At 51.1% G+C, this 25,565-nt stretch overlaps 12 protein-coding genes across 12 annotated transcripts; 8 read left to right on the top strand and 4 right to left on the bottom strand.

Annotated features, from left to right (window-relative positions):
- Positions 1 to 293: 293 nt before the first annotated feature.
- BJY04DRAFT_232451 (MFS maltose permease MalP) lies at positions 294 to 2,098 on the bottom strand (the record flags this gene model as incomplete). The annotated part of the gene is made up of 1 exon (XM_073719759.1): positions 294 to 2,098. One exon carries the CDS (start codon positions 2,096 to 2,098, stop codon positions 473 to 475), a length of 1,626 nt encoding a protein of 541 aa, XP_073574773.1. The 3' UTR covers positions 294 to 472.
- A 549-nt stretch (positions 2,099 to 2,647) lies between these two features.
- BJY04DRAFT_205579 (glycoside hydrolase superfamily) lies at positions 2,648 to 6,025 on the top strand (the record flags this gene model as incomplete). The annotated part of the gene is made up of 2 exons (XM_073713614.1): positions 2,648 to 4,300; positions 4,562 to 6,025. The coding sequence occupies 2 exons, from the start codon at positions 2,648 to 2,650 to the stop codon at positions 6,023 to 6,025; spliced, it is 3,117 nt and encodes a 1,038-aa protein (XP_073574774.1).
- A 1,032-nt stretch (positions 6,026 to 7,057) lies between these two features.
- Positions 7,058 to 8,055, bottom strand: BJY04DRAFT_156221 (uncharacterized protein). The gene is made up of 2 exons (XM_073708964.1): positions 7,826 to 8,055; positions 7,058 to 7,752 (listed from the first exon to the last, which is right to left on the bottom strand). Exons 1-2 carry the CDS (start codon positions 7,895 to 7,897, stop codon positions 7,186 to 7,188), a joined length of 639 nt encoding a protein of 212 aa, XP_073574775.1. The 5' UTR covers positions 7,898 to 8,055; the 3' UTR covers positions 7,058 to 7,185.
- A 158-nt stretch (positions 8,056 to 8,213) lies between these two features.
- Positions 8,214 to 10,423, top strand: BJY04DRAFT_214846 (2OG-Fe(II) oxygenase; the record flags this gene model as incomplete). The annotated part of the gene is made up of 5 exons (XM_073715334.1): positions 8,214 to 8,694; positions 8,746 to 9,069; positions 9,153 to 9,560; positions 9,613 to 10,166; positions 10,235 to 10,423. 5 exons carry the CDS (start codon positions 8,214 to 8,216, stop codon positions 10,421 to 10,423), a joined length of 1,956 nt encoding a protein of 651 aa, XP_073574776.1.
- A 411-nt stretch (positions 10,424 to 10,834) lies between these two features.
- BJY04DRAFT_214847 (uncharacterized protein) lies at positions 10,835 to 11,264 on the top strand (the record flags this gene model as incomplete). The annotated part of the gene is made up of 2 exons (XM_073715335.1): positions 10,835 to 11,063; positions 11,110 to 11,264. The coding sequence occupies 2 exons, from the start codon at positions 10,835 to 10,837 to the stop codon at positions 11,262 to 11,264; spliced, it is 384 nt and encodes a 127-aa protein (XP_073574777.1).
- Positions 11,265 to 11,485: 221 nt separating this feature from the next.
- On the top strand, positions 11,486 to 13,827 carry BJY04DRAFT_156241 (Zn(II)2Cys6 transcription factor). The gene is made up of 3 exons (XM_073708965.1): positions 11,486 to 11,603; positions 11,669 to 11,780; positions 11,829 to 13,827. Exons 1-3 carry the CDS (start codon positions 11,551 to 11,553, stop codon positions 13,536 to 13,538), a joined length of 1,875 nt encoding a protein of 624 aa, XP_073574778.1. The 5' UTR covers positions 11,486 to 11,550; the 3' UTR covers positions 13,539 to 13,827.
- BJY04DRAFT_214849 (aromatic ring-hydroxylating oxygenase subunit alpha) lies at positions 13,590 to 14,922 on the bottom strand (the record flags this gene model as incomplete). Its single annotated transcript, XM_073715336.1, has 2 exons — positions 13,590 to 14,183; positions 14,239 to 14,922. 2 exons carry the CDS (start codon positions 14,920 to 14,922, stop codon positions 13,590 to 13,592), a joined length of 1,278 nt encoding a protein of 425 aa, XP_073574779.1.
- Positions 14,923 to 15,157: 235 nt separating this feature from the next.
- Positions 15,158 to 16,806, top strand: BJY04DRAFT_156244 (NAD(P)/FAD-dependent oxidoreductase). Its single transcript, XM_073708966.1, has 2 exons — positions 15,158 to 16,351; positions 16,402 to 16,806. Exons 1-2 carry the CDS (start codon positions 15,270 to 15,272, stop codon positions 16,595 to 16,597), a joined length of 1,278 nt encoding a protein of 425 aa, XP_073574780.1. The 5' UTR covers positions 15,158 to 15,269; the 3' UTR covers positions 16,598 to 16,806.
- A 13-nt stretch (positions 16,807 to 16,819) lies between these two features.
- BJY04DRAFT_232453 (flavin-containing monooxygenase) lies at positions 16,820 to 18,665 on the top strand (the record flags this gene model as incomplete). Its single annotated transcript, XM_073719760.1, has 4 exons — positions 16,820 to 16,875; positions 16,924 to 17,112; positions 17,171 to 18,156; positions 18,202 to 18,665. 4 exons carry the CDS (start codon positions 16,820 to 16,822, stop codon positions 18,663 to 18,665), a joined length of 1,695 nt encoding a protein of 564 aa, XP_073574781.1.
- A 1,156-nt stretch (positions 18,666 to 19,821) lies between these two features.
- BJY04DRAFT_232454 (major facilitator superfamily domain-containing protein) lies at positions 19,822 to 21,510 on the top strand (the record flags this gene model as incomplete). The annotated part of the gene is made up of 5 exons (XM_073719761.1): positions 19,822 to 20,251; positions 20,307 to 20,417; positions 20,484 to 20,886; positions 20,944 to 21,252; positions 21,312 to 21,510. The coding sequence occupies 5 exons, from the start codon at positions 19,822 to 19,824 to the stop codon at positions 21,508 to 21,510; spliced, it is 1,452 nt and encodes a 483-aa protein (XP_073574782.1).
- Positions 21,364 to 23,264, bottom strand: BJY04DRAFT_156252 (taud/tfda taurine catabolism dioxygenase). Its single transcript, XM_073708967.1, has 8 exons — positions 22,680 to 23,264; positions 22,539 to 22,627; positions 22,247 to 22,478; positions 22,048 to 22,184; positions 21,938 to 21,996; positions 21,838 to 21,889; positions 21,750 to 21,787; positions 21,364 to 21,693 (listed from the first exon to the last, which is right to left on the bottom strand). Exons 1-8 carry the CDS (start codon positions 23,227 to 23,229, stop codon positions 21,645 to 21,647), a joined length of 1,206 nt encoding a protein of 401 aa, XP_073574783.1. The 5' UTR covers positions 23,230 to 23,264; the 3' UTR covers positions 21,364 to 21,644.
- A 170-nt stretch (positions 23,265 to 23,434) lies between these two features.
- BJY04DRAFT_181036 (major facilitator superfamily domain-containing protein) lies at positions 23,435 to 25,299 on the top strand. The gene is made up of 3 exons (XM_073710152.1): positions 23,435 to 23,824; positions 23,871 to 24,182; positions 24,232 to 25,299. The coding sequence occupies exons 1-3, from the start codon at positions 23,650 to 23,652 to the stop codon at positions 25,164 to 25,166; spliced, it is 1,422 nt and encodes a 473-aa protein (XP_073574784.1). The 5' UTR covers positions 23,435 to 23,649; the 3' UTR covers positions 25,167 to 25,299.
- The last annotated feature ends 266 nt before the right edge of the window (positions 25,300 to 25,565 follow it).

Raw genomic sequence — 25,565 nt, forward strand, 5'->3', positions numbered from 1 at the left:
CTTTAACGACTCCAGATTGATCCGGAGATCAGGAATGAGCAGGGTGAGACACCATTAACAGAGGCGGCGCGTCGTGGATGTACGGGGATCGTGAGGCTACTGATAAATCATGCCCTGGTTGACCCAAGTCTTGGAGATGAAGGGGAACCACGCCGCTCTCAAAGGCGGCGGGCAACGGGCACGAGGCTGTAGTGAGATTACTGCTTTCTGACCGGCGTGTTGACACCAACCTACAGGATAGTCTTGGACGGACGGCACTTGTGTGGGCTCCTGATAATAAAGAATTCGAAAAAGCTCAGCTACTCAAAGAGTGGGGAGCAGAGGCTGTTCACAGGCAATCTTGATGCTGCTGACAGAGAGGAATTGCATTGTCTACCGCTGGACAATAAGTCCAAGTTGCTCCCGAGCCGCTATATCCATGATGATATTTATCACCACCATTCAACATCCAACAACATCTCGCCAACGCTCCTCAAACTTGTGTCTCACCCTTCTCATCCCTTCTTACATCAACCAGGCCCGTATCGGCCTTTTTAAAGTCCCTTGTCTTCACCTTGCGTTCGAAAAGAACATCCAATTCCGCATACGAACGTCCCTTAGGTTCGGGGAGACGGAAGAATGACCAAGTCAAACAGCAGATGCAAAGGGCACCCCAGAAGAAGCCGGACCTTCCACGCCAGTTCCAGGCATCAACGTTGAGCATGTACGGAATGATGATACCCGTGACCAGGTTCAAAATGTTATAAGTATTTCTCGCCAAAACGACAGTCTTTGTCCGGAGCCGCGAGGAAGGCATCTCAGCCACAAGCGAGAAACAGACCGGACCGACGGTGGCGTCGTAGATGAATGTATATACCAACAACATAGATCCTGTTGCCCAGGAAAGTGCCGAGGTTGACGTTGGAATAGAAACGAAGCCGACAACAAAGAGCACGACTGCCAACACTGCGAGTCCGATGACATACAATGTACGACGGCCGAAGTGTGTCATCATCCACCAGGAGGCGAATGTACCCACCACACCGAGAGCGTACTGCACAAGCGACATTGTGAATGACTGAGAGACCGCGAGGCCAGCGCGCTGATAAAAGACAGTGCTGTAGCCCATCAACCCAGAGCCGCAGAGACTTTGGGCGGCCCAGACGAGGCAGGAAATTTCGGTACGGCGAAGATCAACCCCTTTGAAGCAATCGAGGTACGACGTTCCAGACTGAACCTGTTCCTCCAGCGCATTGGTATAAGCGATCATGGCAACTGTCTCTTCAGCGTTAAAGTGCGGTGAGCCCGGGGTGGCGAGACGGTTCAGTGACTTGATCGCATCTTCACGTCGATCTTTCCGAACAAGCCACCACGGACTCTCGGGTGCAAGCCAAACTCCAATAAATATCGGAACAGGCCAAACCCATTGCAACGCAAATGGGATTCGGTATGCCCATTCGTCCTGGCGGGTCTGGAGACCCTTGAGCACCCCGGAAGCGATGAGCTGGCCGAGCACCCAGCAGAGGTTTACGTAGGTCGTGAGGTATGCGCGGATCGCGACGGGGCAGACTTCGGTTGCGTAGGTGACAGTGAGGGTCTGGTATACACCGAGGGGGATACCCATGAGGAGTTCACCGGCGACGAGCGTTTCGACGTTGGGAGCAAAGAAGAGGATAAACACGAAACCGACGGTGGCGGCGAGACATGTCATGAGAGTTCGTCTGTACCCATAGCGTTCAGAGACAATACCATTAATGAAGAGACCGATAATCTGTCCACAGCTCATAGCATTGGTCATGGCAGCCTGCCACTTCGCTTCGAGACCGTAGTTCCCATCAGACATTAGATGCCCGTATTTCTGGTTGAACTGAGGGTAGGCAAAGAAGGAACCGATGAGGACAACGTCATAACCTTCCATGATGATTGCGCAGGACATGAGAATAGACCAGCCGACGGCTTTGCGGTAGATCTTGAAGGCTTCAAGGGCGGTCATGGAGTGTTCCTTGTCGAGGGCAGCTTGGGCTTCGGTGCTAGCAACGACTTCGCCATGGCCGTTGGTATGGTCAGAGGTATTGTGGGCCTCGACGTGTTCGATGCCGGAGGTTTTTTCGGTCGCCATGGTGAGTGTCAGTCAGGTGAAAAATGTTCTGATGTTGACCATGAGGGAGGTTCGAGATTGAAGAGGCATTCACGGGGTTTATATAGACAGGCCGCGGGAAAGGTTGGTGTAGCAGACAAGATGCAGGTGGTTCGATCAGGAGTCTGGACTGAACTCGGGTCTTTTGTGGGGAAAATGGCTCATCCCTGAAAGTGGTAAAATTCTAACAGACTCCCCCGGATTTTCACCTGGTAAGCGACCCAAGTCGGTCCGACTAGACGGCCTGCAATTGGTTCAAAGTCGGCCCGACTTGTGGATTGCATTTCCCCGCTAATGCACCGAGACTAGCAATCAGCTTCACCCTTCTTGACCGTCCGTTCTACAGCAGGCTGAATGAGGGGGGGCTTCTCGCTCCGAGATTCAACCAATCGGACGCAGTGAGCAAGTGGTGGCTTTTATATAAATCAACCCCCGGGATCAGCTCGTTGAAAGAATCGAGCCATCTTCCTACTTCTCACGAGAGTTCCGTGCGCTCCAAGAACCCCTCATTCCTTTCACATTCCACCCAACATGACCGTCTCGATCGAGAAATGGTGGAAGAATTCCATCATCTACCAGATTTACCCGGCCAGTTTCAAGGACTCGAATGGTGATGGCATTGGGGATCTTCGAGGAATCCTCTCTGAGCTCGACTACATTGCCAGTCTCGGGGTCGATGCGATCTGGATCTGCCCGATGTACGATAGCCCACAGTATGATATGGGATATGACATCTCCGACTACCAGAAGGTGTACCCGCCGTACGGCACTGTTGAGGATATGCAGACCTTGATTAATGCCTGCCACGCCCGAGGATTGAAGATCATTCTCGATCTTGTGGTCAACCACACTTCACACGAACACGCATGGTTCAAAGAGTCGAGATCCGCCAAGACCAGTTCAAAGCGTAATTGGTATGTTTGGAGACCGGCAAGATATGATGCCAACGGAAAGCGCCAGCCTCCCAACAACTGGCGCAGTATCTTTGGAGGCAGCGCGTGGGAATGGGACGAGACGACACAGGAGTATTACCTTCATCTGTTCTGCGTTGAGCAACCAGATCTCAACTGGGAAAACCCCGAGGTTCGACAAACCATTTATTCCGACGCGATGGAGTTCTGGTTGAAGAAGGGCGTTGACGGCTTCCGTGTCGACACGGTCAACATGTACAGCAAGGACCCCTCGTACCCCGATGCGCCTGTTCTTACCCCCGAATCAGACACCCAGGTAGCGTTTTCGCTTTTTTGCAACGGTCCCCGCATCCACGAATACCTCAAGGAAATGAACGAGGTGCTCGAAAAATACGACGCGATGACGGTTGGTGAGCTGGCGCAGACTCCGACCATGGAAGGAGTGCTGCGATACGTCTCCGCCGCACAGAAGCAGCTAAACATGGTATTCTCCTTCGATGTGGTGGACCTCGGGATGGGGAAAGACTATAAATTCCAGGCAAAAAAGCGCAATTGGGCCCTTCCAGAGCTGAAGACAGCGATCCAACGCACGCAAAGCATCCTCAATGGAACCGATGGCTGGACCACGGTGTTCATGGAGAACCACGATCAAGCGCGATCGGTCTCTCGATTCGGCTCCGACAAGACCCCAGAACTGCGCGACGCCTCAGCTAAGATGCTTGCCATCTTCCAATCCACCCTCTCTGGGACACAGTTTGTCTATCAAGGACAGGAGATCGGCATGGTGAACGTGCCCGAGGAGTGGGGCGTCGAGGAATACAAGGACGTCGACAGCACCAACTATTACCACATGGTCCGCGAGATGAGTAACAACAATTCAATCGAGCTGAAGACGGCATTGCAGGCGATGCAGCATCTGGCGAGAGACCACGCGCGGATTCCAATGCAGTGGAGCACTGAGCCCAACGCGGGTTTCACGACCCCGGCAGCGAAGCCGTGGATGCGTGCTCACGACAACCACCTTGAGGTGAATGTACGGTCGCAAGAGAAGAACCCTTCATCTGTTCTTTCCTTCTGGAAAAGGATGACGCGTCTTCGAAAGGAGAATGCGGATTTGTTTGTGTTTGGAATCTTCGAGCTCCTGGATGAGCAGAATGAGCATGTCTTTAGCTATGTGAAGACAGCCAAGGGGCGGTCGGTCTTGGTGGCATTGAATTTCTCTGAGGAGCAACAGGAAGTAAAGCAGATAGCAGGCAAGGATTTGAGGCTGCTAGTCAGCAGTGTTGATGATGGACAGGATGGCACGACCAAGCTGCAGCCGTGGGAGGGAAGGATTTACGCGATCGCCTGATAGACTTCCTGAAGTAGTTTAGTGCTATTCATTCCCTTTCCATCCCTCTAAGCGAGCCCAAAGTGGCCTAGCTGCTTCCCCGCATAGAAGAGCAAGAGTGAAGATGTGGAGGTTCCCATCTCCTGATTCTCGATTCTCATCTCTCATCCTCCGAAACCTCTCAGACCATGACTCCTCGGACAGATGCCGGCCACGGAACAACAACCTCCCCGCCGCTATCAAGGTATCAAAGCATGTGATCCGTGCAGGCGTCGCAAGGTCCGCTGCAATGGCCACCAACGCTGCCAGCAGTGCGAACACCTCGATCTCCGCTGCACCTATACCGAAAATAAGGACGCCCGGTCACGCAAGAATGCCCTTCGGCGGGGTACCCATATCTCTGAATACAAGAGCTCTTCGACTCAAAATGCCAAGATTGAGCCTGTCCAGATCCCCACCCTGGTGGTAGGGCCAGCCTCTCCACCGGATCTGTCGGTCCCGCTATCAACCGCGTATCTGCATAATCTGATTCCCAAATACATGGAGTACGTCTATCGCTTCAATCCTATCATGACTAGCGATGAAATCTGCGAGTCGATCGCCAAGATGGAGGCCGACAGGGACCATGCCGCCTTTGTCTACGTCTTCACCGCGGTCACAATAGACCTCACGCAATCAAATGTCTCTGCCTCACATGTATCGGAGCAGATTCAAGAGCTCACCCGTCGTGCGGTTGAGATACGGACACCCTTGCTGCCGGGAATACGGCCGTGTATCTTGCGCGCCATAACGTCCGTGTACATCCAGATGTGCTACATGAGCCTGGGCCAGTACGACCTCGGGTTCTTCTACCTCCGCGAAGCAATAAGTATGCTCCATTTACTGCGGATTGACGACAAGTCTTACATGGCTTCTCTTGACCTTACCGAGCGGTCTCGTCGACAGCGACTCTATTGGCTCTGTTTCATCCACGAGAGGTTCATGTCTATTGTACATTTTTCTTCGGCAACTCTCTCTCCCTATACTGAGTTTCCCGAGGATGACCCCGCCCTAGGGCCCTTCATCACACAAGGCTGGACGCAAGTGATCAAGACTTTCCTCCTGCTCGAACCTACATTCATCAGCCTCTGGATCGGCGATCGTACCCAGGTCACCGTGGCATGGGTGGAACAAAAGAACCGCGAGTTAGATGATGAATTGTGGGAGTTGGAGGTCTCCCTATTGACCGAGATGCAGCAGGCTGATCTCGTGGTGACGCGACAGTGGATGCGAACGCTGCTGTGGCAGATGGCCATGTCAAATTGCCTACTATCGTCGAACGCATCGTGTCCGTCTCTATCTCTGGAAATGCCACTACGACTTTCTACACAGCTACGGCAGTTCTTAACGAAGATCTCACAGAACACAATCCAGATTCACGGGTCGTCGATCTTGAGTAAACTACTCGAGATTTTGAATACCATTGCCGATGTTGTCATTCATGGTCCGCAGGTGTCGGTCGAAGAGACGATGAGCCGAATTGACGACATCGTGTTCATGAAGAATGTGATTGTCTCGTTTCGCAACTTGCAGCACATCTCGAAGGAAATTCTGGTTGAGAAGATGATGCTGATCAGGGAGCGATTTCCGATGTTAATAGGAGATCAGGATGATTTGTTAGCTATATGATATTCTTTATCTTATAATCCTTCGAGAGAGTTGAAACCCAAGGTCAAATTCTGTTCAGAAAGGTGGGAGACTTGTCAAGCGGCTTTGGTTATGAGTGCGACCCAATTTATATCTTGGTAATATTCAACCATCCCCGTTTAACGGGTTGAACTCAACACAAGGACCAAATTCCCCGAGATTAAGACTACATAGAAGCGCCATCTGATCACTAAGTCCGTAAGTACGATGATCGAACTAGAGACCATGCTGTTGGCGGTTGCCCACGGGTCTGCCACGAGCGCGTTTTATTATAAGAAGATGGCTACCTATTGATCACGTGATGGCTTTTGACGCGTCTTGCCTGCAAGGTTTCTCCCGCTTTTATTCTACCTAACCTACCTACCTCCCAGACACCTTTCCTCCGTCGTCATCGTCACGGTCATCTCTTACTTAGAGCTTACTAGGTACATATGTTGCTCAGATCAAATGCTATCCAATTCCCGATGCTCTAGAATACCTCCTGCCACCTCCAGTCCCTTGTGATCTCCCCTCCACCGACCTCTTCGTGCCCGGATATGTGAATCCAACAACGATTCAATCAAACCGAGCCGGGCAAACATTATATATACCCCATACCTGCCGCTGAACCTGATCGAGATTATGATTACAGAATCAGAATAGTTCAAGGTTTCAGATCGAGAAAACAGCCATTTCGCGCAAACGCAGCGGGTACACAGGTCTCAATCACGGTATACACTGCTATTCAAAAGCTGGGAAAAGGAGCAGATCGCTGAGGAACACCGCGGCTATTCTGGAGGAACCATCGCAAGTCTTCCTGTGAAGTGCGTGACAAATGAAAAACAAAAGTGAGGGCCGTGGGATTTCGAGATTTTACGACCGAAATGGGCGAAAGACGCGGCGGCATTCAGCCGAGCAAACCAGTATAGCATCTGCGAGGTAGCATTGGCTCTAGCGTGCCGCCATGGAATGTTGGTAGAACAGTGTTTGAAGTGGTAGGGGGTTTGGGCACCGACGGTTGATATGGTGAGAGTGACTGCTGCTGCTGTCAGATATACTCTGGTCTTGCTGAAGGAGAGCACATACCAATACGCCAATAGGTTTGACCCTTGTCGACATACCGGTGAGGAAGAGTGGGACTTGAGACATGGGTGATGCTCACCCTATTCCTCACTCACCTCAACCCCCAACAACGCCATAATTGCGTTCTTTCCATTTTCCTTCAGATCCCTTGACCCAATTCCCGTCCAAACGCCCCTCGGTCTCGGCGGACTCTCGATCCCCACCCACTCATTTTCTCTCCATTGGAACCAGCCGTTCCTCTCCATATCAAATAAGTAGAGATTCTCATTCCCGGGGTGTAGTTGCGCGAACATTGTCGTTGCCCAGGCCGTCCCACCCGGGTTGTCACCGATGACCGTAACAGCATAGCAACTCTCACTCCAGGCGACTTGGTAATAGTTTCTCAATAATAGTCGAGTGACTGTTGGACGAGATGGAGGGAACTTGTTTAGGACCGTGGCGGCATTATTGAGTGCTTCGGTGCCGAGTTTCAATTCTTCATCAGATAGCCGGACTATCTGGGTTTCTGGCGCTTGGGTTCGATGGCCGGGAAAGGTCCAGTGGATTAGATCGTGATCCGCAAGAGTCGCGCATTGACCCCAGTAGAGGTCTGCCCCATCGGCGGCCCCGGAGAGGCAGATATTGGGGCGTGTTTTGGCGCGAATGTACTCCATTTTGGCTGTGCGCGTTAGTTGGTGTTATATAGGCACTCAGAATACGGGGAGTAGATGGGATTATAACCTTAATGCAGACGCATGAGTCATGTCGATCCATCTGGTGCGGCTGAGAATTTGAAGACGAATGGTCCAGCATGCTGTGGGTCTTTGACTATCTTGTATTCACCTGCTGAATCAGAGTAAGGCAGAAGAAGGTTCTCCGAGGCAACATCTGGGACAGATTCATGAGGTTCCAAAGGTTGGTGCCTGCAGGTGCCTAGTAAGGCCTCCAGCCTTTTCTGTGTTACTACAACATCCTCATCCACCGCATATAAGGACGGACTGCCTCTGAGATCCCATCGTTGAACTACAAAGAACATTCACGACCGGCATCAATCAATCTCAACGATGGATCATCATCAGTATCCCGGCGACGATGACTCTCAAGATGCGCCCCCAAATACCGACGCACAATGACCGAACTTGAAGACAATGTCAGCAAATATATGATCAAGTCCTGTAAAATCGACGCCTGCGTTGATCACTTCCTCTCACGCCTCCTTCCTTTTGAACCACAATCCGAAAATTGGTCATCTCGACGGGCTTGGAGAGACGGGGTCTATCACGCAATTAATTCCGTCCCCGAGGACAAGAAGCGACAGTTCGTGGAGGAGCTTCAGCAAAACCTCGATCGCCTTATTCCTGGTTATTTACGAGATGTGTCCGAGGATATCCTGAACGATAAGACCTTGTCTTCCAAATTGCGCCGCCGATGGCACAATGTGTTTTTTGGGAGCAACAGCAATGGAGCAGGAAGCTATATTCCGGCCTCGCTCATCAGTACGCTTGCGGAGAGGCAGTCTAGGGCCAGTGAGGGACTGCTTGAGGCGACTTCGCCTGAAGCTAAAGAGGCGTTTTCCGAGTCTTGTCGCCAATTGCGGAGCGCCGTTGAGGGTGAGCATGCTACGGCATCCTTTTCTTGTGGTGGATCTATTTTAATCATAGTCGACGGTCAGGGCAGTACCGAGTCGGAGTGTAGGCTTGCTTCCTCACCCATCAACGTCTTCTGGAGCAAAGGAGACGACTCGGTCGCCTGTAAGCTTGTCCTACCCACTGATGGATCTTCCCCTGAGGCGAGCCCTGAGGCTGTCGAACGACTGACCACAGACTGCGATCCTGCAAGCTTTGGGCGAGGAGAGAGAGATGTGCTTGATCCCGAGTACCGTCGAGCTGGCGAGATGAATGTGAACCAATTTGCGACCAGCTTCCACCCGGCCGACTTTGGCATTCTCGAAAACGTCGGACAGGTGCTTCTTCCGAGCATTAGCAGTGAGACTGACAACCGTCTTGGCTTTCGCAAGATCAAGGCGGAGTTATACAAGCTTAATATGAGTAGCTGAGAGAATATGCAGGGGATATCTCTAATAAAAGAACAAAGGTATACTCCGGCCCATCCGGTCACTTTCGCAAACATGTCGACACTCCTCGATCCGACACTCAGATTGGCTCTCTGGTCGTCTGCTTGCCCTCCCTATTCAAAGGAGGAAAGCTCAACGTCGAGCATCACGGCCAGAAAGTTGAGTTCGACTGGAGTACAAAGAGTGGCACGGCAATCCAGTGGGCTGCCTTCTACAGCGACTGCGAGCACGAGATTGAGACCATCACTGAAGGCGATCGCATCATTCTGACCTACAATCTGTATGTCACCGAGCCTGTTGGCGGTGCCATTGCCTCACCAACGGCAATTGTCGACCCAAAGACGCTGCCAATGTATGGGTGGATGAAAAACCTCCTGACAAAGAAAGACTTTCTTAGAGATGGTAAGTACTCTGATCTGATCATCCCAGTCGACAAAATCTAATACAGGAACAGGTGGCGTCCTTGGAATCTTCTGCTCCCACGCCTACCCGCACACCTCCAACCTCGCTCAATCTCACCTCCTCCGCTCCCTAAAAGGTGCTGACCTTGTCCTCTATTCTGTATTCAAGTCCCTCGGGGTTGAAGTCGAAGTCCTTCCCGTCCTCGAAACCGGCGGACGCTACTGCATCGACAACACTGATCTCGGAATTAAGGGCAAAATTCCCATAAAGAAGGACGGACATCGCCCTTACTACCTCAGCGAGGACTACACAGCCTATATGTTCATAGACTATCTCAAAAAAGGCGAATGGCTCAATTCTCTGCAATACAACGAATTGCTTCCGGCAACTCCAGCGGAGGTGAACTTGGATGATATTGACCAACGCTGGAAAATGCTATTTTTGACGCGCAAAATTCAGGGGATGGAGGACTTGATCGAGCAAGCCAAGGCTGACAAACTGCCGTTGAAGGAGGATAGTATTTATGCGAGTGGGGGTTCGCAGATTGGGGCTGCGCGGTATGCTTATGATACGCACGACTGTGGCGAAGGCACAGATCTAGATGATGTAAGTCGCCCTTCCATCTTAGCATTTCAGAGCCAATAAATATACTAATGAGGGACCTCACGGAGTAGGTTGTTCGAGATATTTGGCCAGCTGCTTATCTACCAGGTATCACTTGGATTACCGAGCCCAAACATGAAGAGATGGCGTTCAGTCAGATTGCTTATGGGAATGAGGCTTCCATTGGCACTCGATACTCCTGTGCCGCTATTCTGGCTGTTATTCCACCGGCGGAGAAGAGGGCTGGCATTCTTTCCTAGGGCTAATTAGCTTTGAGGCTTACCAGGTGGTCACCGAGGTCTGGCCCAGTACCGATGCGATTAAGCTTCTCTCAGCTTCTGCGAGGAATGAACCTAGGACAGCTGTCAAGAGGGTCAAAAATGGACCTGTGGCGTACCCCTTGATTGCTCACATGTGGCTAACAAGAGAGGCTCCAGTGTGATTCCAAATTCCAGCTACTTGTGAGAGTAAAATCAAGTTTTTTTGTTTCTTTCACTGTAGCACTCAGCAGGCTGGTCGTTCCTGGGCTGACCCCACAGAATGCCTCTGTATACCCGCTTCCGGCCACCACCCCTCATCCATTTCCGGAGACCGATGGATATAAAACCATGCCCTAAGGAAGACGGTTCGAAGCCGGAGGTAATATACTACATCTAGTGTTATTCATCAAAATGAAGTCTATCCTCCTGACAATCAGCCTCATGACCCTCGCCGCGGCGTCACCTATTCTACCTCCCGTTCCTGCCGCAGACCCAACCACAACGACAACCACAACGACAACCACAACGACGACAACTTCCACTACAACAAGCACATCCACGACAATCACGGCAGCGGCTGGGCCAACGAAATCTCCAGCCCCAAGCTTGGATAATCTGTGCCTTGGAGTCCACATCGCAGGTAGGCAGTTGAAATCACTAGGATGTAGATAGACTGACATTCTCAGACGGCGAAAGCACAACTCTACCCTCGGGCGGCATTGGAGAGCTACTGTCCCTTGGGAAACTGGAGGAATGCGCGGGGAATACCTTGGGAGGAAAGCCCGTTACGGGTCTCTTGGGTGGGCTTCATCTGCTAGGTGGATGGAGCAAGAAATCATAGATTGCTTTGGCAACATTGTGATACGATAGAATTGTCTCCTAGTCCCTGTGTCAATCATTGAGGTCCTTCCAGGTACCTAACCTTAAGGTTCTTATGCTGGCATTCCGAAAGCGGCAGGTGCGCGAGTGATGGATTAGTAATAGATGAGCACCGGCTATCTAACTATCTTTGGAGAGAAAAGAATCGTTCAGCTAGTTAACTATCAGTTGTTCCTCCCTCGATAGCCATTGATTGCCGTTGCCTTGAGCACAAAAGCAACCTTCATGTAGCACATCGACTTATCAAGATGGATGATGCAAGGCCGGCAAAAAGGACCCGCCAAGCCTGTGAGCAGTGCCGGTATGTTGCAGCTGCACTGTACCTCTAGCCCCTCATCAACCGGCTTGCCCACTGACGACTGCCAGACGAAAGAAATCCCGATGTCCTGGAGAGCGCCCGGCATGTTCATACTGCCAAAGACTAGGTCAACCATGCGAGTATGCCGGCGACGAGGAGCCTGACTATGCCCGGAAAATGGTATGCTGCCTTCGCCACCGTAACCTTGTCGAGTACCTGATCGTGTAGGAACAACGCATTGAAGGCATCGAGGGCAAAATCGAGGCTCTGTTGGAGTGTTTCAATAATCAAAACCAGTCCGCCATACTGTCACCGGCGAGTTGCTTTCCACCGAGACAGTCGTATCCGGAGCCAGTTCCCGGGCCTTCTGAGAATGGCCAAAGGACAAACGTCCCAGTCGCTCAGCATGCCATCCAACTGTTCCATACATACTGCAACTTTCAGCCACTCCCTATCTTCCATCACAAGTCTTTCCTTGCTACCTGGAAGGACCGCGATCCCGAGCTTATCCTAGCGATGCAGGCTTTAGGACTTCGCTTCAAGGGGAATGGTATCGCAGACTCTGAAGTGGACCGACAGATACGGGAATGGACAGAGAGCTCACGACGTATGATTTCAACTAGGATGAGAGAGGGGTCGGTTGAAATCTCAACTCTACAGACCCTAACTATACTGATTTTGATCGATTACACGGCGGGACACACCATGAGAGCGGGAATGAACATTCGTCTAGCCATCTACTGCCTACAAAACCTGAAATTCGGAAGTCCTGAACCACCCGTTCTAGAGGACGAGCGCGACGAACGTATACTTTGGCGCTGGTCGCTTCATATACTCGGCAACATGATCGGCGAACCAACCACAGGGCATGCGCTCAAGATTTCCTACAACAACCCATCAAGCAAAAAAGACCTCGGAATGGTAGGCTGTACCATCCAGCTCAGTGAGGTCTGGGGTTATGCACAGAGCTACGCGGCGTCTCCTGTGAATGCTGACTCTCCGCCTCCTTGGGCTCCTCACTCCGATTATACTAAGATCAGCTTTCGGCATACTGAGTTTGAAAGCATCACCCCGTTGAGATATCGTCTACATGAGACTCGTTTCGACGAGTTGACTGGGTCCGATCTACATCAAAGAAGGGACTTCTGGGGTCACTGGCTATTCTTCCAACTGATGTTCCATGCTATTCCCTGTCTCCTGAATCATCCGCTGTTATTGTCTACAAGACTACGAAATTTCCGGCACACCATGCCACAATCCTTCATTCGCCATTCGTTCGAGCAGATTACGCTCCATGCAGGGTGGATTCTACATTTCATTGACCTCCTCGAAACGAAGAACTACGAAGTCTCTGACCCTACGCTTGGACAATGCGTCGTCATAGTGGCTACCATCTACCTCCAGCACAGCTTTGTCGAGGACATTTTCTTCCGTGACAAGGCCCAGTTTGGGTATGACCGATGCCTCAGCTTTCTGCAACGCATGGCCCTTCGATGGCCAAATATTGAACGCCAGGTGGAGAATCTCCGCCAATTAAGAAACAGCATTTCTGTCGCTGATGTTCAAGACTCTCGACAAACTTGGTCGGTCAATGTTCATTTACTTTGGGACATCCTCCTTGGGGCTCCGCCGAAACAACTGGCGACGGATATCTTCGGCCCAAGACTCGCCAAAGATAGTGCACTCAATGCCGATTCCTCCACTCCAGTACCAGAGTTCGAACTCATTGGATCTGCGGGTATCTCCGGACATAAGACAGTGGCAAGGAACTTGGTTACATATTACCCCCCTCAGGGAGTTCTGCAGCCGACGCCTCCAGATCTGTCAGCTCTATTGGGTGAGCCCGGGATGGGTCTGACAACAAGCGTGGATAATGCTTTCCTTCAGCCACAGGATTACGGGCGATTCATCGATAACTGGCTGGATCTTCCAACATAGCATTTATGTATATACATATTAAACGACGATATGATTGCACGTGTATCTATCCTACCAAGCTAGTGGCCCATCCATGCCATTCGACGCCTCACAATCAATCTTCCTGCAAAATTCCATCTCCTCACTCAGATCTCCCGTCAATTCTATATTAGGCGTTGCGGGCCAAATCTCCCTCCCCTCTTTCTCCTCAACGCGATGATGACCGATGACCAGGTCCTTGACAGTCTTTTGAAAGAACAATGGCCCCTTCTCGTGCTGCGGATGCAGGTTTCCATGGATGTACACGCCCGCGTTGAGGTTCTTCTGCGCGGCACTACAAAGATCTTTATCCTCCTTCAATACCTGCTTGAATATGCTGTCAATCTTGTGAAATGCTTCGTCCGTCGCCTCATTATGTCGATATACCTCATACTGCATGTGAGTTTGGGATGCGGAAAGCGGGACACATCGCATGAGGTAGAAGAAGGATGGCGAGACGGTCATGGACGCGTTGGGGAAATAAAACGTGCTGATTATCTCCATGCTCTCGTGGTCTGGTCGGTCGGTGTTGTAGTGCTGGATATGGCCTGCTTGTGTCTCAACCCAGTACTTGTTTAGGTCTGTGTATTGGACGATGCCGGGGTGGCCAGTTGGGCAGTGATAGCACTAGTATCCAACTATCAGCTTCTGTCGGACAGGTAGAGGGAGGCGAGGGACAAACCTCGTTATAGTTGTCTGCCAATGTCTTCCAGTTATAGTCCCCGATCATATCCCAGGTATGGTCGAAATGGTACTGTGAGAAGTCGAACGGTTTCAACCGCGGTTGTTCATCGACGCCTGAAAAATCGTCTTCCCATTGCATTGTCGGTGTGTCTGCGGCGTCGAGATTCACCCAGATGAAACCTAGCTTATCGACGTGGACGTGGATTGGGAAGAGACCGTTCTTGTCCTTCTCAAAGCCCTCGAGCTCTTGGTATCGGGGTGCCTTGGCGAGATTTCCGTTTAGTCCGTATGACCAGCCTGTACACGATTGAGCTGGAGTGATCGTTCGGTTGCGAGGTTTGGGGGTCATACCGTGATATTGACAAGACAGGATGCTCACTTTCCCGCTCTCATCCTGCACTACTGGATAGGCACGGTGTCGGCAAACATTATGGAACCCATTAATCCTGCCTTGTTTGTTCTTAATCAGGAAGAAGGAAAATCCTCCCTCCTGTAATTGAAGGTAGCTTCCGGTCTCCGTCAACCTCAGCTCATGTGAGACGAGAAGCCACTTTTTCGAGTAGATAGCGCGCCTCTCCAGGCTATACATAGCCTCGGAGCGGTACCATGACGAAGGGAGGTTTGCGACAGCGGCATTCTCGCTCGCTTTGGTGGGTTGGAGATAGTTGAATAGACGGTTCATCTTGTAGGGCTGTTAAGCGGGTGTGGCAATATGACAGCTTGAAAAGCCATTCTGCTTGCCTGGCAAAGTGGCCTTTATCTTCACATCCAACCGTATTCCCCTCTTTATCTCCTTGATCCCCTCACTTTGGCCCAATTTAGAACAGACCACGGTGGCACACTATCTCTCGCGCACACGGATCGCGCCCCGTGCCGGTCTGCGGAGAGCATAGCCGGCGGGGAGCCATCCGGATCGTCATAGCTTGAAAAAACGTCTCGATTGGAAAGCCTGCTCGATCATTCCTCATCATTCATCTCTCTCCTCCGATTCGTCAATTGAGAAAAAGCAAGGATAACTTGTTATCGAAAATGCCTATCTCCAAATCCGACCAGATCTTGATTGTTGGCGCCGGCGTCTTCGGTCTCTCGACCGCTCTTGAACTTACCAAGAGAGGATACAGCAACATCACCGTTCTTGATCGCCATGTTCCTCCTGTCGTTGACGGGAGCAGTGTTGATATCTCTCGGATTATCCGTGCCGACTATGCGGATCCGGTGTATGCGCAGATGGCCTTAGAGGCCAACGAGGGGTGGACGAGCACGTACGCGGCGCACTATCACAAGTCCGGATTTGTTCTTGTCGCCGAGACACCGAATTACTACATCGAACAGTCTAAACGGAATATTATCCAGAAGGGCGGCAATGTCGACTCGATCGCTGACGTCGCGGGGATGAAACAACTCTACCCATCGATTGAGGCAGACCTACCCCAAGCGCATGGATACCACAACCCAGCGGGCGGATGGGCAGATGCAGCCGGCGCAATCGCCCAACTCTCAAGTCAATGCAGTCTCGCAGGTGTATCATTCATCACCGGTCGCAGAGGAACGGTAGTCTCGCTCCGCAAATCCGGCAGCAAGGTCGTGGGGGTCAACCTTCTTGACGGCTCTCACCTCCTGGCCGCACAGGTCATCCTTGCCACGGGCGCGTGGTCAAACCGCCTCCTCGATCTTACTCATACAGCTTCATCCTCGGGACAACCGGTCGGATTCATCCAACTTACCCCCGAAGAAGGCGTCAAGTTCGCCAAAACCCCCGTCATGATCAATTTTACCACCGGTGTCTTCTCTTTCCCGCCTACGCCCGGCTCAAACATCCTCAAACTCGCGCGACACGGCTACGGATTCGCTACAGAGATTCAATCCGAAGCTCTAGGCCGCTCAATCTCGGGACCGAAGAGAGATGCGAGCAACGCGGCGACGGGGTACCTACCTGATGATGCGGATGAGGCGCTCCGGTATGGGTTGGGACAGCTGTTCCCCTCATTGAAGGATCGGCCTTGGTTGAACCGCCGGCTATGCTGGTATACAGATACCCCGACCGGGGATTTCATCATTGACCGAGTACCTGGAACGGAGGGGTTGTTTGTGGCTACCGGGGGTGCGGGACAGTAAGTCACCTCTTCATTTCTCCACACCGTGGCATGGCTAACAGAACTAGTGCATTCAAATTCCTCCCCGTACTTGGAAAGTACGTGGCCGACTGCTTCGAGGAGAAGGCCCCGAGTGAACTGCGGCAGAAGTGGCGACTCCGGGTCCGAGAAAAGGGGGCTAAGGATATCAATATGTCCGGTGACGGAAGCCGGGGAGGACCCCCTCTACGGAAGCTGTCGGTGCTAGAGCAGTCGAAGCTGTAATCACACGGTTATATAGAGCAGACATCCGGTAGAGGAATCGTGACCAATAGGGTAGTTCGGCATTGCCTGTTATCACACTGTTGGAGACGGGGAAGTATCCGGGCCTTCCCCGCAGGCGCTTGGTTGGAGATATAGAGATAGATAAACGGTGTCATTATAGAATATGTCCCCATGAAAGCGATAATCACATGTTCCGAACCTCACCAACCCAGGATCCTCAACATGACGAAAGAACAAGCCCCTATCAAGCGCCTTCGGGTCACCATCATCGGAGCAGGGTAGGCGGCCATCCAGTATTCCACTAGAAAACCACTAACACCATATAGAGTCTCCGGGATCTTAATGGGAATCAAACTCAAGCAACATCTCAGCCAACACGTCGACTTCAGCATCTTTGAAAAATCCCCTGAATTAGGCGGCACTTGGTACGAGAACAGATACCCAGGCTGTGCGTGTGATGTACCGAGCCATCTATATCAGTATTCTTTTGCACCAAATCCAGATTGGAGCCAATTGTGTGTGCTCTATCTTTCATTCTTTTATTAGTAAGTGCTAACGGTGCTTTTATGGTAGTTATGCTTCATCTCAAGAGATCCAAGGATACCTGAAAGCTGTTGTGAAGGAGTATGGACTCAAGCCGTTTATCAGCTACAACAGCCAAGTTGTACACGCTCAATGGCATCAAATCCGTGGATTATGGACGATCAAAATCAAAGATCATGGTGTCGTTGAGAGTGAGATCCTGATCAACGCCGGTGGGATCTTAAACAACCCGCAAATGCCAGATATCCCTGGTCTGGAAAATTTCAAGGGTCCACTGCTTCATACGGCAGCGTGGAACGAATCTGTTGATCTTCAAGGGAAACGTGTCGCCATTATCGGCGCTGGAGCAAGTGCTGTACAGTTGCTGCCGAAGATCCAACCACTAGTCGAACATGCAGATATCTATATCAGGACGCCATCATGGATATCGCCGCCCGTTGCACTTCCAGAGGGTGTCTCCAAGTTTCATATCTACAGCGATGAGGAGAAAGCTGTTTTTCGAGCAGATCCGGAAGGCTATGTGAGCATGAGAAAGGGGCTCGAGGATCAGTTCAACGAGATGTTTGGCGCATTCTCGAAAGATAGTCCTGAGCAGCGGAGCTTGAGGGCTCGGTTTGAGAAGACCATGAAGTCACTCATCAAGGACGAGGAACTGCAGCGGAATCTTATTCCCAGATTCGAAGCGGGCTGTCGGCGGGTGAATCCCGGGGAGGAGTACCTCGTTGCATTGCAAGAGGCGAATGTGCGGCCGATATTCAAGCCAATTCGAGAGATTACTCGCGATGCAGTGGTAATGGAGGACGGGGACGTGAACGAAGCGGAAGTCCTCATCGCAGCAACAGGATTCAACACCTCATTTCGGCCTCGATTTCCTATCATCGGCGCTCAAGGTGCGAATCTCCAAGATCTATGGGAGACAAACCCTGTGTCATATTTTGGGATTGCAGTCTCAGGGTTTCCCAACTACTTGATGTTTCTCGGACCAAATACACCTATCTCTAACGGAAGTCTTATGGGTAAGTAAGCAAGACCGAGACTCTGCTCTATACTGACCCGGATAGGCCCCCTCGAAGGAACAAGCGACTACATCATCCGTCTTCTCCGCAAAGTAATCCGTCAACGTATCCAATCCTTCGATATTAAATCGGATGTCCAAGCAGATTTTGACACGCATACGCAGACCTTCATGCAAGATATGGTCTGGACAGGCACTTGCCGTAGCTGGTACAAGAACAACAAGACGGGCAAGATTACCGCACTATGGCCGGGCAGCTCTCTGCATTATATGCAGAGTTTAGCTGAAGACCGGTGGGAAGACTACAACTTTGAGTATGGGAGGAATCGGTTCGAGCATTGGGGGAAGGGCATCTCGTGGATTGAGGATCCGGAGAAGGATCGACTAGGCTACGAGCAAGGGACAGAGAAAATGCCAACGGTGCCGGATCAGAAGTCGGACTTGAGCTTCTACCTGTTGAAGAATGCGCCGCTGCCGAGGGGGGTTGTACTGCAAAAGTCTGTATTGTAGACTAGTGCTTATCAGGAAGAAACTCAGCATCCATACGGTCAATGATCTCGTCTGATGTTCTATTGCGTCTCACAATAGAATAAATGACACTAATCCTGTAATATACTGAACAGAATTGCTAGATCTGCTCAAATAGTTTCAATTCAACCGACTAACTACAAACGAGCCTTCTCACTATGCTTCCATAATTGTATTAGAGGACCTTCAGCCCCATAGACAGGATCCTCCTCAGGTAATGCAACCTTGCTTGACTCCTCACGCAAAGCACCCAGGTTGATCGGCTTACTCCCCATTTCATTTCGCCACCGTGGGCAGTCCTGGTAATGATTAGATCTGGCCATGTGCTAACATAACGATCGGTCATTACCTTGGGATATACGCCAATATATAGATAGTCGCCACTACTCTTCGCACAGCTATGAGCTGTTCCTGCTGGAAGAACGATCACATCCCCGGCCGAAACGGGTACTTCGAGACCGCCAGTCATGTCACTCCCTCCGACCCCGAGGTGCAATGTTGACGAGCCTCGAAATATGCCTTTGTTCATGAGTCTCGGTAACGGTAGTGAGCATGGGCGCCGTACCGTAACATTCATGGCTGTTTGGGTGGAAGTGGCGAATGGGTATGTGACCCCAGGTCCCCTGTACACATCAGCGGGGTTCAATGGTTGGAATATCCGAAGATACCCGTTTTTCCCACTGATGTGCAGTCAAGAACTTCGTAACTGCCTCTTCACTCAACGGCCGAGGCAGTACATTGCGGTAATGGATCACCGGAAGCAGGCTGTTCGGGGCGTGAGGGGTTGGTGGCAGCAAATACGTATCAACGGACGCCATGGCTGATAGAGAGGGTAATTGGAGATGAAGGGAAATACCGCGAGCCGTACACAGCCTAGAATTATCTATTCTTTGAAGATAACAAGACGGAATGCTACCCGCAACGTCTCCGCCTGACCCGGCAACTCCCCGTGTGAGATACAAAGCGATCTGGGATCCTTGGCTATCATGATAAGACCACGCCAAGGTGAGGGGGTGCGATAAACCTGGGGTATAGATAGAGAGATGAGGAAGGATCGGGAGGAACCATTGTGCAATACTGTTTTGAGCACTCATTATACAGGATGGCAGCAATATCAGACAACAAAAAGCCCGAAAACATGGAGACATGTCAGCCGACGGCAAGTGTCGCTCCTGGCACTGTTGACTTTCTTGCCAGCAACCAGCTAGTGGTGGATCAAGCCATTGAGGCTATTGGCATGGGGCGCTATCAATGGCAGCTACTCTTTTCGTGCGGCTTCGGCTTTCTGGTCGACCAGATGCTTCTTATTTCCATCACGATTATCATGCCCAATGCTGCCAAGGAGTTTGGCCCTCAGTACCAGACCTTATTGTCAGCTTCCATGTATGCAGGCCTCTTTGTCGGCGCGGCTGTCTGTGGTCTTGTGGCCGATATCCTGGGTCGAAAGATGGTATGGCAGTTATCTATCTTTGGTGTGTCCATCGTCACCTTGGTGGCTGCTTCGTCTCCGAACTGGGCAGCATTGAATGTCTGGACCTCACTTTGTGGTTTGTTGGCTGGTGGTAATTGTATGGTCTCCACTCAACCCTCAAATGGTTGACTATTAAGCTGATATCACTGTAGTGGCGATTGATCTCACTGTTCTCGCCGAGTCCCTACCCAGGAGTTGGTCGTTTCTTCTCACTGGGCTGGCTTGTGTATGGGGACTAGGGAATGCCATCACTGCTTTAATATGTGCGCATGCCTTCTCTTCCCCATTTTGTCTTGACTACCAGCTGGGACTAACTGATTTATTCTCAGCATGGCCACTCGTCGTGAGCTTCTGCTGCGCCAACGGGACAACCCCCGAGACGTGCACGAAATCCCAAAACATGGGCTGGCGCTACATCGATCTCGTCCTCGGCGGACTCTGCTTGATGATGTCCATTGCACGATCTTTCGTCTTGGGCATGCACGAGTCGCCAAAGTGGCTAGTCAGCCAGGGGAGGCTTGAAGATGCCGTCACAGCTCTCAACTCCATCAGCACCAGGAACAAGTCCGACTATACAGCAGAGCCTGGGCAATTTATGGACACCCCGCAAGACCAGCTCATCAAACGTACGTGGTTTGAAGAACTCCTCTCCATTCGAGAGCTGTTCCAAGGCCGCCGGAAGTTACGTCTAATGGGGACATTAATATTACTATGGGCGTTTGTGGGAATATGGTTAGTCTCCTATGCGCATTTTCAATGGTAAATCAACTGACATTCTCCTCCACCTAGCTACCCCCTCTACAACGTCTTTCTTCCTTACTATCTCCAATCCCACGGCGCGAACCTCGGCGACGGCAGCAACAATCAGACATACCGTGACCTTGCCATATCCTCCGTGGCTGGCATTTTCGGCCCCGTACTTAGCGCGTACCTCGTTCGAATTCCAAAGATCCGTGAGCAAGGCACCCTTTTCATAACCAGTTGCATTTGTGCGGTTTTTGCCGGTCTTTTCACCCAAGTGCGCACAGAGGCGCAGAATATTGGATTCTCTTGCATGATCAACTTCTGGCTTAATGCCTTGTACGCGGTCATTTACGCGTGTGTACCCTGTTTCCTCTACTCAATGAGAATATGGCTTCGAGGACTGACCCTAACAGGTATACGCCGGCTTCCTTGGAAACAAAGCACCGTGGGGTTGGCTGCGGGATGCTTATGGCTTGCGGTCGACTCGTCTCTATATCGGCGCCATTCATTGCTACGTTTGGTGATGTTACCTCCGGAGTGCCGCTTTGGGTTTCCTGTGCAATGTATGTTGGTATGGGGCTTTTGGGAGTTGTGCTGCCACGTATCCATTGAATAGAGCTCTGGTGAGCATGCACAATTGGATCATGTTTATAATGTCGGTTCTGACTAAGTACATGTGGCATATCTGTAAGGTTGCATTCTAGCACCCAGAAAGTGTTTCATAATCCATTCTCAAGTCATCATATTCATGTCTGCACCGGCTTATCCCAGAGACTGGCTAGTAGCTTTCGCGGCCTATATTAAATCAGTATGAAGTTTAGTGACCTAAAAATGAAATATTGAGAGCATACCCTGTCCATGGTTCTCGAGCATGCTGTATCGCATGGTTCTATACCACTGTCAGCGTCATCCCAAGAGATATAACACAGCCCAACTCACATCCAGTAGGACAACATCTCCCTTTGTCCACTTTACAAGCGACCTCGTTTCCCTGCACCTGTCAATTATTGGTTCTCGCAAACCGGGCATTAAAACGTACTTGATAATCTCAACAGCGGAATGCAGATATTCTTCCGGAATCAACGTTCCATCACCATACTATCAGCTTGTTAGAGTGTCATTCCTTCTTGTGGTTTCAGCACAACCTACAAAGGCAGGTGGCTGAAATCTCCCCTCAGGATTGATATGCGGTGGCTTCAAAGTATCCGCTTTGATAGCATTCAAGAACCGCGAGACGACATTATTGAAGAATGCCGGGCGGCCTGTTCCTTCATGCACTCGAATAGCTATAAATATTAGACATCAGCTGTCGATGTTCCGGTCACGGCAAATGGAAGGTAGAACGAACCAGGTAGCACCTGCCAAACTCTTAAATCGCCCAACTCATTCTCCTCGGACTGGTTCTCCCACACCCAGGTGGCAGTTGGGAGCCGCCGAATCTCCTTTTCGATCTTCTCGCGCGCCTGAGATGGGGTATCTGTGTCGAGGACGTGCTTACCGTATGATTGCAAGACAGATGTTCCTGGGGAGGAGGTCTGGGTTCTAGATGCGTTGGGGTAGAAGAGTTGGTATTTTACGCCCTGGAGTTTTCCCGGTTAGTATGAGAGGCGGTTAGGTAGGCCTAGCAAACGGATACGAACCCTCTTCTCTAGCTCTTCGATGAACTCGGGGTGTTTCTCCTTCAGTCGGTCATATAGAATGATGGAGTTGTTGATTGGTGTTTCGCCTCCTATACCTCGTTACCCGACTTATGTCTAGAACACCGACTGAAGAGCTCATACCAGTCTCTGGCTCGGAAGCACAATAGAAAAACACAAATGCCGGGTAATGTGGACTCAAACCAAATTCATTATGGGGGAATACAGGCTGTGTATTGGGGCCCTCGTTGGCAGTGGCAACATTATAGGCGTGGATGGTGCGGCGAACAGGATTTCCTATATCCTCGTGCGGAGCCCAGCCAAAAGCGTTTGCAAAAGCGGAGAATTCATCAGCGGTTGATAGCTGTAGATCTTTAAAGTAGATCGCGCCGTGCTTTAGAAGGAGTGCGGCGATAGTGCCATTTGTGGAGAGAGCCCTTATGGCGGAGACCTTTTCCGCGATGGAGCGGTTGGGAGTGGACGGGGTTAGGGCTAGAGGGAAGGTCGCGGTAGTTGAGAGATAGGAGTCTGGAAGTGTAATAGAGGAAGGGTATGAGGCTGGTTCGAAGAGGAGAGGTTGCTTCTGAGATGTAAGATCTGGTTGAGAGGGACTGGTGACGGCCTCGACTTGGGCGGCCATGGTTACGAAACTAGGAGTATCTGGGGCTTCAACGGGCTCAACCTTGATGAGCATCTCGGACACGTGGGAGTTATAATGACAAGATACACAGTTGTCGGCCGAGACAGCTATAAGATGCACAGATTTGACTGGATCGAAAGAACAATAGATGGCGTGCAGAATCTCGCAGAGCACGTCTTCAGTCACGCAATCCGCAATACAAGACCGTTATAAGAGCCGCCAAGAGGAAGCTCGCGGGTTAGAATATCCCTATCGATGGTTAGTCCCTTGTTAGGGCCTTGTCAAAACCAATCGCGCCATTTAAACCAGGATTGCCGCATGAAACCCGGGGGCCTGGACGTATCCACCAGTGGAGAACTGAAGATAGCTTCGGCAAAAGAAATCTCGAACGCTGCCCGCCTCATGCGGGTATAAAGCTGGAGCCATCGGAAGCTGTCGAAATGGCAAACTGGACACAGGCAAAAACAATCCGCCATGGGCCACTCTCAAGTCGCTGTCAGCGCGGGCTCCGATCCAGAGCACAGCACCAACGAGCCGGTCCAGAAGCCGCTTTCCACCATTACAAGATGGTATCGCAGTGCTCTGTTCAATGTCATCATTGTTGGATTGATCTCCTTTACGCAGCCGGGGATCTGGAATGCTCTGAATAGTATGTCCGATCGCCTAGGTCATCGAGGCTTGAACTGACAAATTAGACACCGGTGCTGGTGGACAGCAGAAGCCCTACCTCGTCAATGGCGCCAACAGCTTGACCTTTGGGATTATGGTCTTTGGCTGCCCTCTGTTTTCCATCTTGGCCAACCGCTACGGTCTTCGCCGAGTTCTTATTCTCGGAACCCTTGGATATGCGCCCTACTCTGCTTCTTTATACGTCAACAACCGCTACGGCACGGAATGGTTCGTTCTCTTTGGTGGAGTCACCTGCGGAATTGCAGCTTCTGCTTTGTGGTCCTCTGAAGGAGCCATTGCTCTCGGATATGGGGGCGTTGGCGATCGAGGAAAATACAGTACGTGCTTGCCCTGCAGGTTTTCAGAGAGAAGCTGACCTTTTGACAGCCGGCATCTGGCTCGGTCTTCGTGAACTCGGCCAACTGATCGGATCCTCAATCCAACTCTCTCTCAACGTCAAAGACGGTCAGCGTGGAAAAGTCGGCTACACGACCTACCTGGTCCTCATCGGCCTGCAGTGTCTCGGTCTCCCACTCGCCCTTCTCATCTCGCATCCATCAAAGGTCATCCGCGCCGATGGCTCTCGCATTCCCGACCCAACCAGCCAAAAGGCCGTCCTCGGGGAATTCCGCAAGCTCTGGGCACAGGTCAAGAAGAAGCACATCCTTCTCTTGATTCCGATTCTGGTCGGATTCAACTGGAACGGAACTTACCAAGGTATCTACCTGACAAACTACTTCAGCGTGCGCGCCCGCACCCTGGGATCCCTTACGTCTGGAATCGCCGCGACCGCCGCGAACATGTTCTGGGGCTGGTTTTTCGACCTGAAATACTTCAGTCGCCCTCAACTTGCCCGAATTACCTGGTTCACCTTTGCAGTCATCATGATTTCGCTGTTCGGATGGCAGTTCGCCAACGAAAAGCTCTACGAAGAGACCAAGCCAACCATTGACTGGGCACAGCCGGACTTTGGGCGTGGCTTCGCTGTCAATGTGATGTTCCGGTTCATGAACGAATCGCATTACATGTTCGTTTACTGGCTGATTGGTGTCTTTAACGACGATCTGGAGACACTTACCCTGACGGTCGGCATCGTTCGCTGCTTTGAGAGTGTTGGGTCCTGCTTGGCTTTTGGTATTGGTGCTGCAAAGGTCTCGCCGATGGTCAACCTAATTGTGGCTTTTGTCATGTTCATTATTTGCGTGCCTACGACGTCGTGGGTTGTCTTCATGGTGCCCGAGCATCCTGAGGCTGCGCCCAAGGACGACGAATCGTTGGATGCGGGAACTGGAGAGATTGTCGTCCAGAATGGACAGAAATAATTCTATGCCAGTGATTTTGATGATAATGGTGTCATGATAGAAAATGGGCGCTGTCTTGAAACGGATTTAGTGTCCTATAAGCGACTCCAGTTTATCCCTGTCCCTAGAAAGTAAATGATACACCATGTTTGAGCATTTCTCACCTAAGCCACCATAGACAAGCACCGTTTGGCTGCGGTCAGCCTTGGTATACGTGAGGCTGACCGGGCGTCTTACCCAGGATATTTAACCCTTACACTAATAGCTGAGAGTTGAATTTCGGATTACCGTTAACCACTAGATACGAGGTTACTCCCTTAGAGATAACTTAAGACGAATCTGAAATAAATAGGCCGTCAATATTGGGGCTCGGAAGCGCAACAGAAGCAAAGATATATCTTAAAGTAGCAGCGCCTTGTT

Source organism: Aspergillus karnatakaensis (assembly GCF_047715665.1).
Source record: "Aspergillus karnatakaensis strain CBS 102800 unplaced genomic scaffold BJY04scaffold_8, whole genome shotgun sequence".
NCBI classification, from domain to species: Eukaryota; Fungi; Ascomycota; class Eurotiomycetes; order Eurotiales; family Aspergillaceae; genus Aspergillus; species Aspergillus karnatakaensis.

Coding starts and splice junctions, on each gene's coding strand:
- BJY04DRAFT_156244 (XM_073708966.1), top strand. CDS start 15,270: ATGCCTATCTCCAAATCCGACCAGATCTTGATTGTTGGCGCCGGCGTC. Junction 16,352..16,401: donor GCTACCGGGGGTGCGGGACA/GTAAGTCACCTC, acceptor TAACAGAACTAG/TGCATTCAAATTCCTCCCCG.
- BJY04DRAFT_181036 (XM_073710152.1), top strand. CDS start 23,650: ATGGGCCACTCTCAAGTCGCTGTCAGCGCGGGCTCCGATCCAGAGCAC. Junction 23,825..23,870: donor GATCTGGAATGCTCTGAATA/GTATGTCCGATC, acceptor CTGACAAATTAG/ACACCGGTGCTGGTGGACAG. Junction 24,183..24,231: donor TGGCGATCGAGGAAAATACA/GTACGTGCTTGC, acceptor ACCTTTTGACAG/CCGGCATCTGGCTCGGTCTT.
- BJY04DRAFT_156241 (XM_073708965.1), top strand. CDS start 11,551: ATGGATGATGCAAGGCCGGCAAAAAGGACCCGCCAAGCCTGTGAGCAG. Junction 11,604..11,668: donor CAAGCCTGTGAGCAGTGCCG/GTATGTTGCAGC, acceptor GACGACTGCCAG/ACGAAAGAAATCCCGATGTC. Junction 11,781..11,828: donor CTGACTATGCCCGGAAAATG/GTATGCTGCCTT, acceptor CTGATCGTGTAG/GAACAACGCATTGAAGGCAT.
- BJY04DRAFT_156221 (XM_073708964.1), bottom strand. CDS start 7,897: ATGCTGGACCATTCGTCTTCAAATTCTCAGCCGCACCAGATGGATCGA. Junction 7,753..7,825: donor ACTCATGCGTCTGCATTAAG/GTTATAATCCCA, acceptor GCCAAAATGGAG/TACATTCGCGCCAAAACACG.
- BJY04DRAFT_156252 (XM_073708967.1), bottom strand. CDS start 23,229: ATGCTCATCAAGGTTGAGCCCGTTGAAGCCCCAGATACTCCTAGTTTC. Junction 22,185..22,246: donor AGTTTGGCAGGTGCTACCTG/GTTCGTTCTACC, acceptor TAATATTTATAG/CTATTCGAGTGCATGAAGGA. Junction 21,997..22,047: donor GATTTCAGCCACCTGCCTTT/GTAGGTTGTGCT, acceptor ACAAGCTGATAG/TATGGTGATGGAACGTTGAT.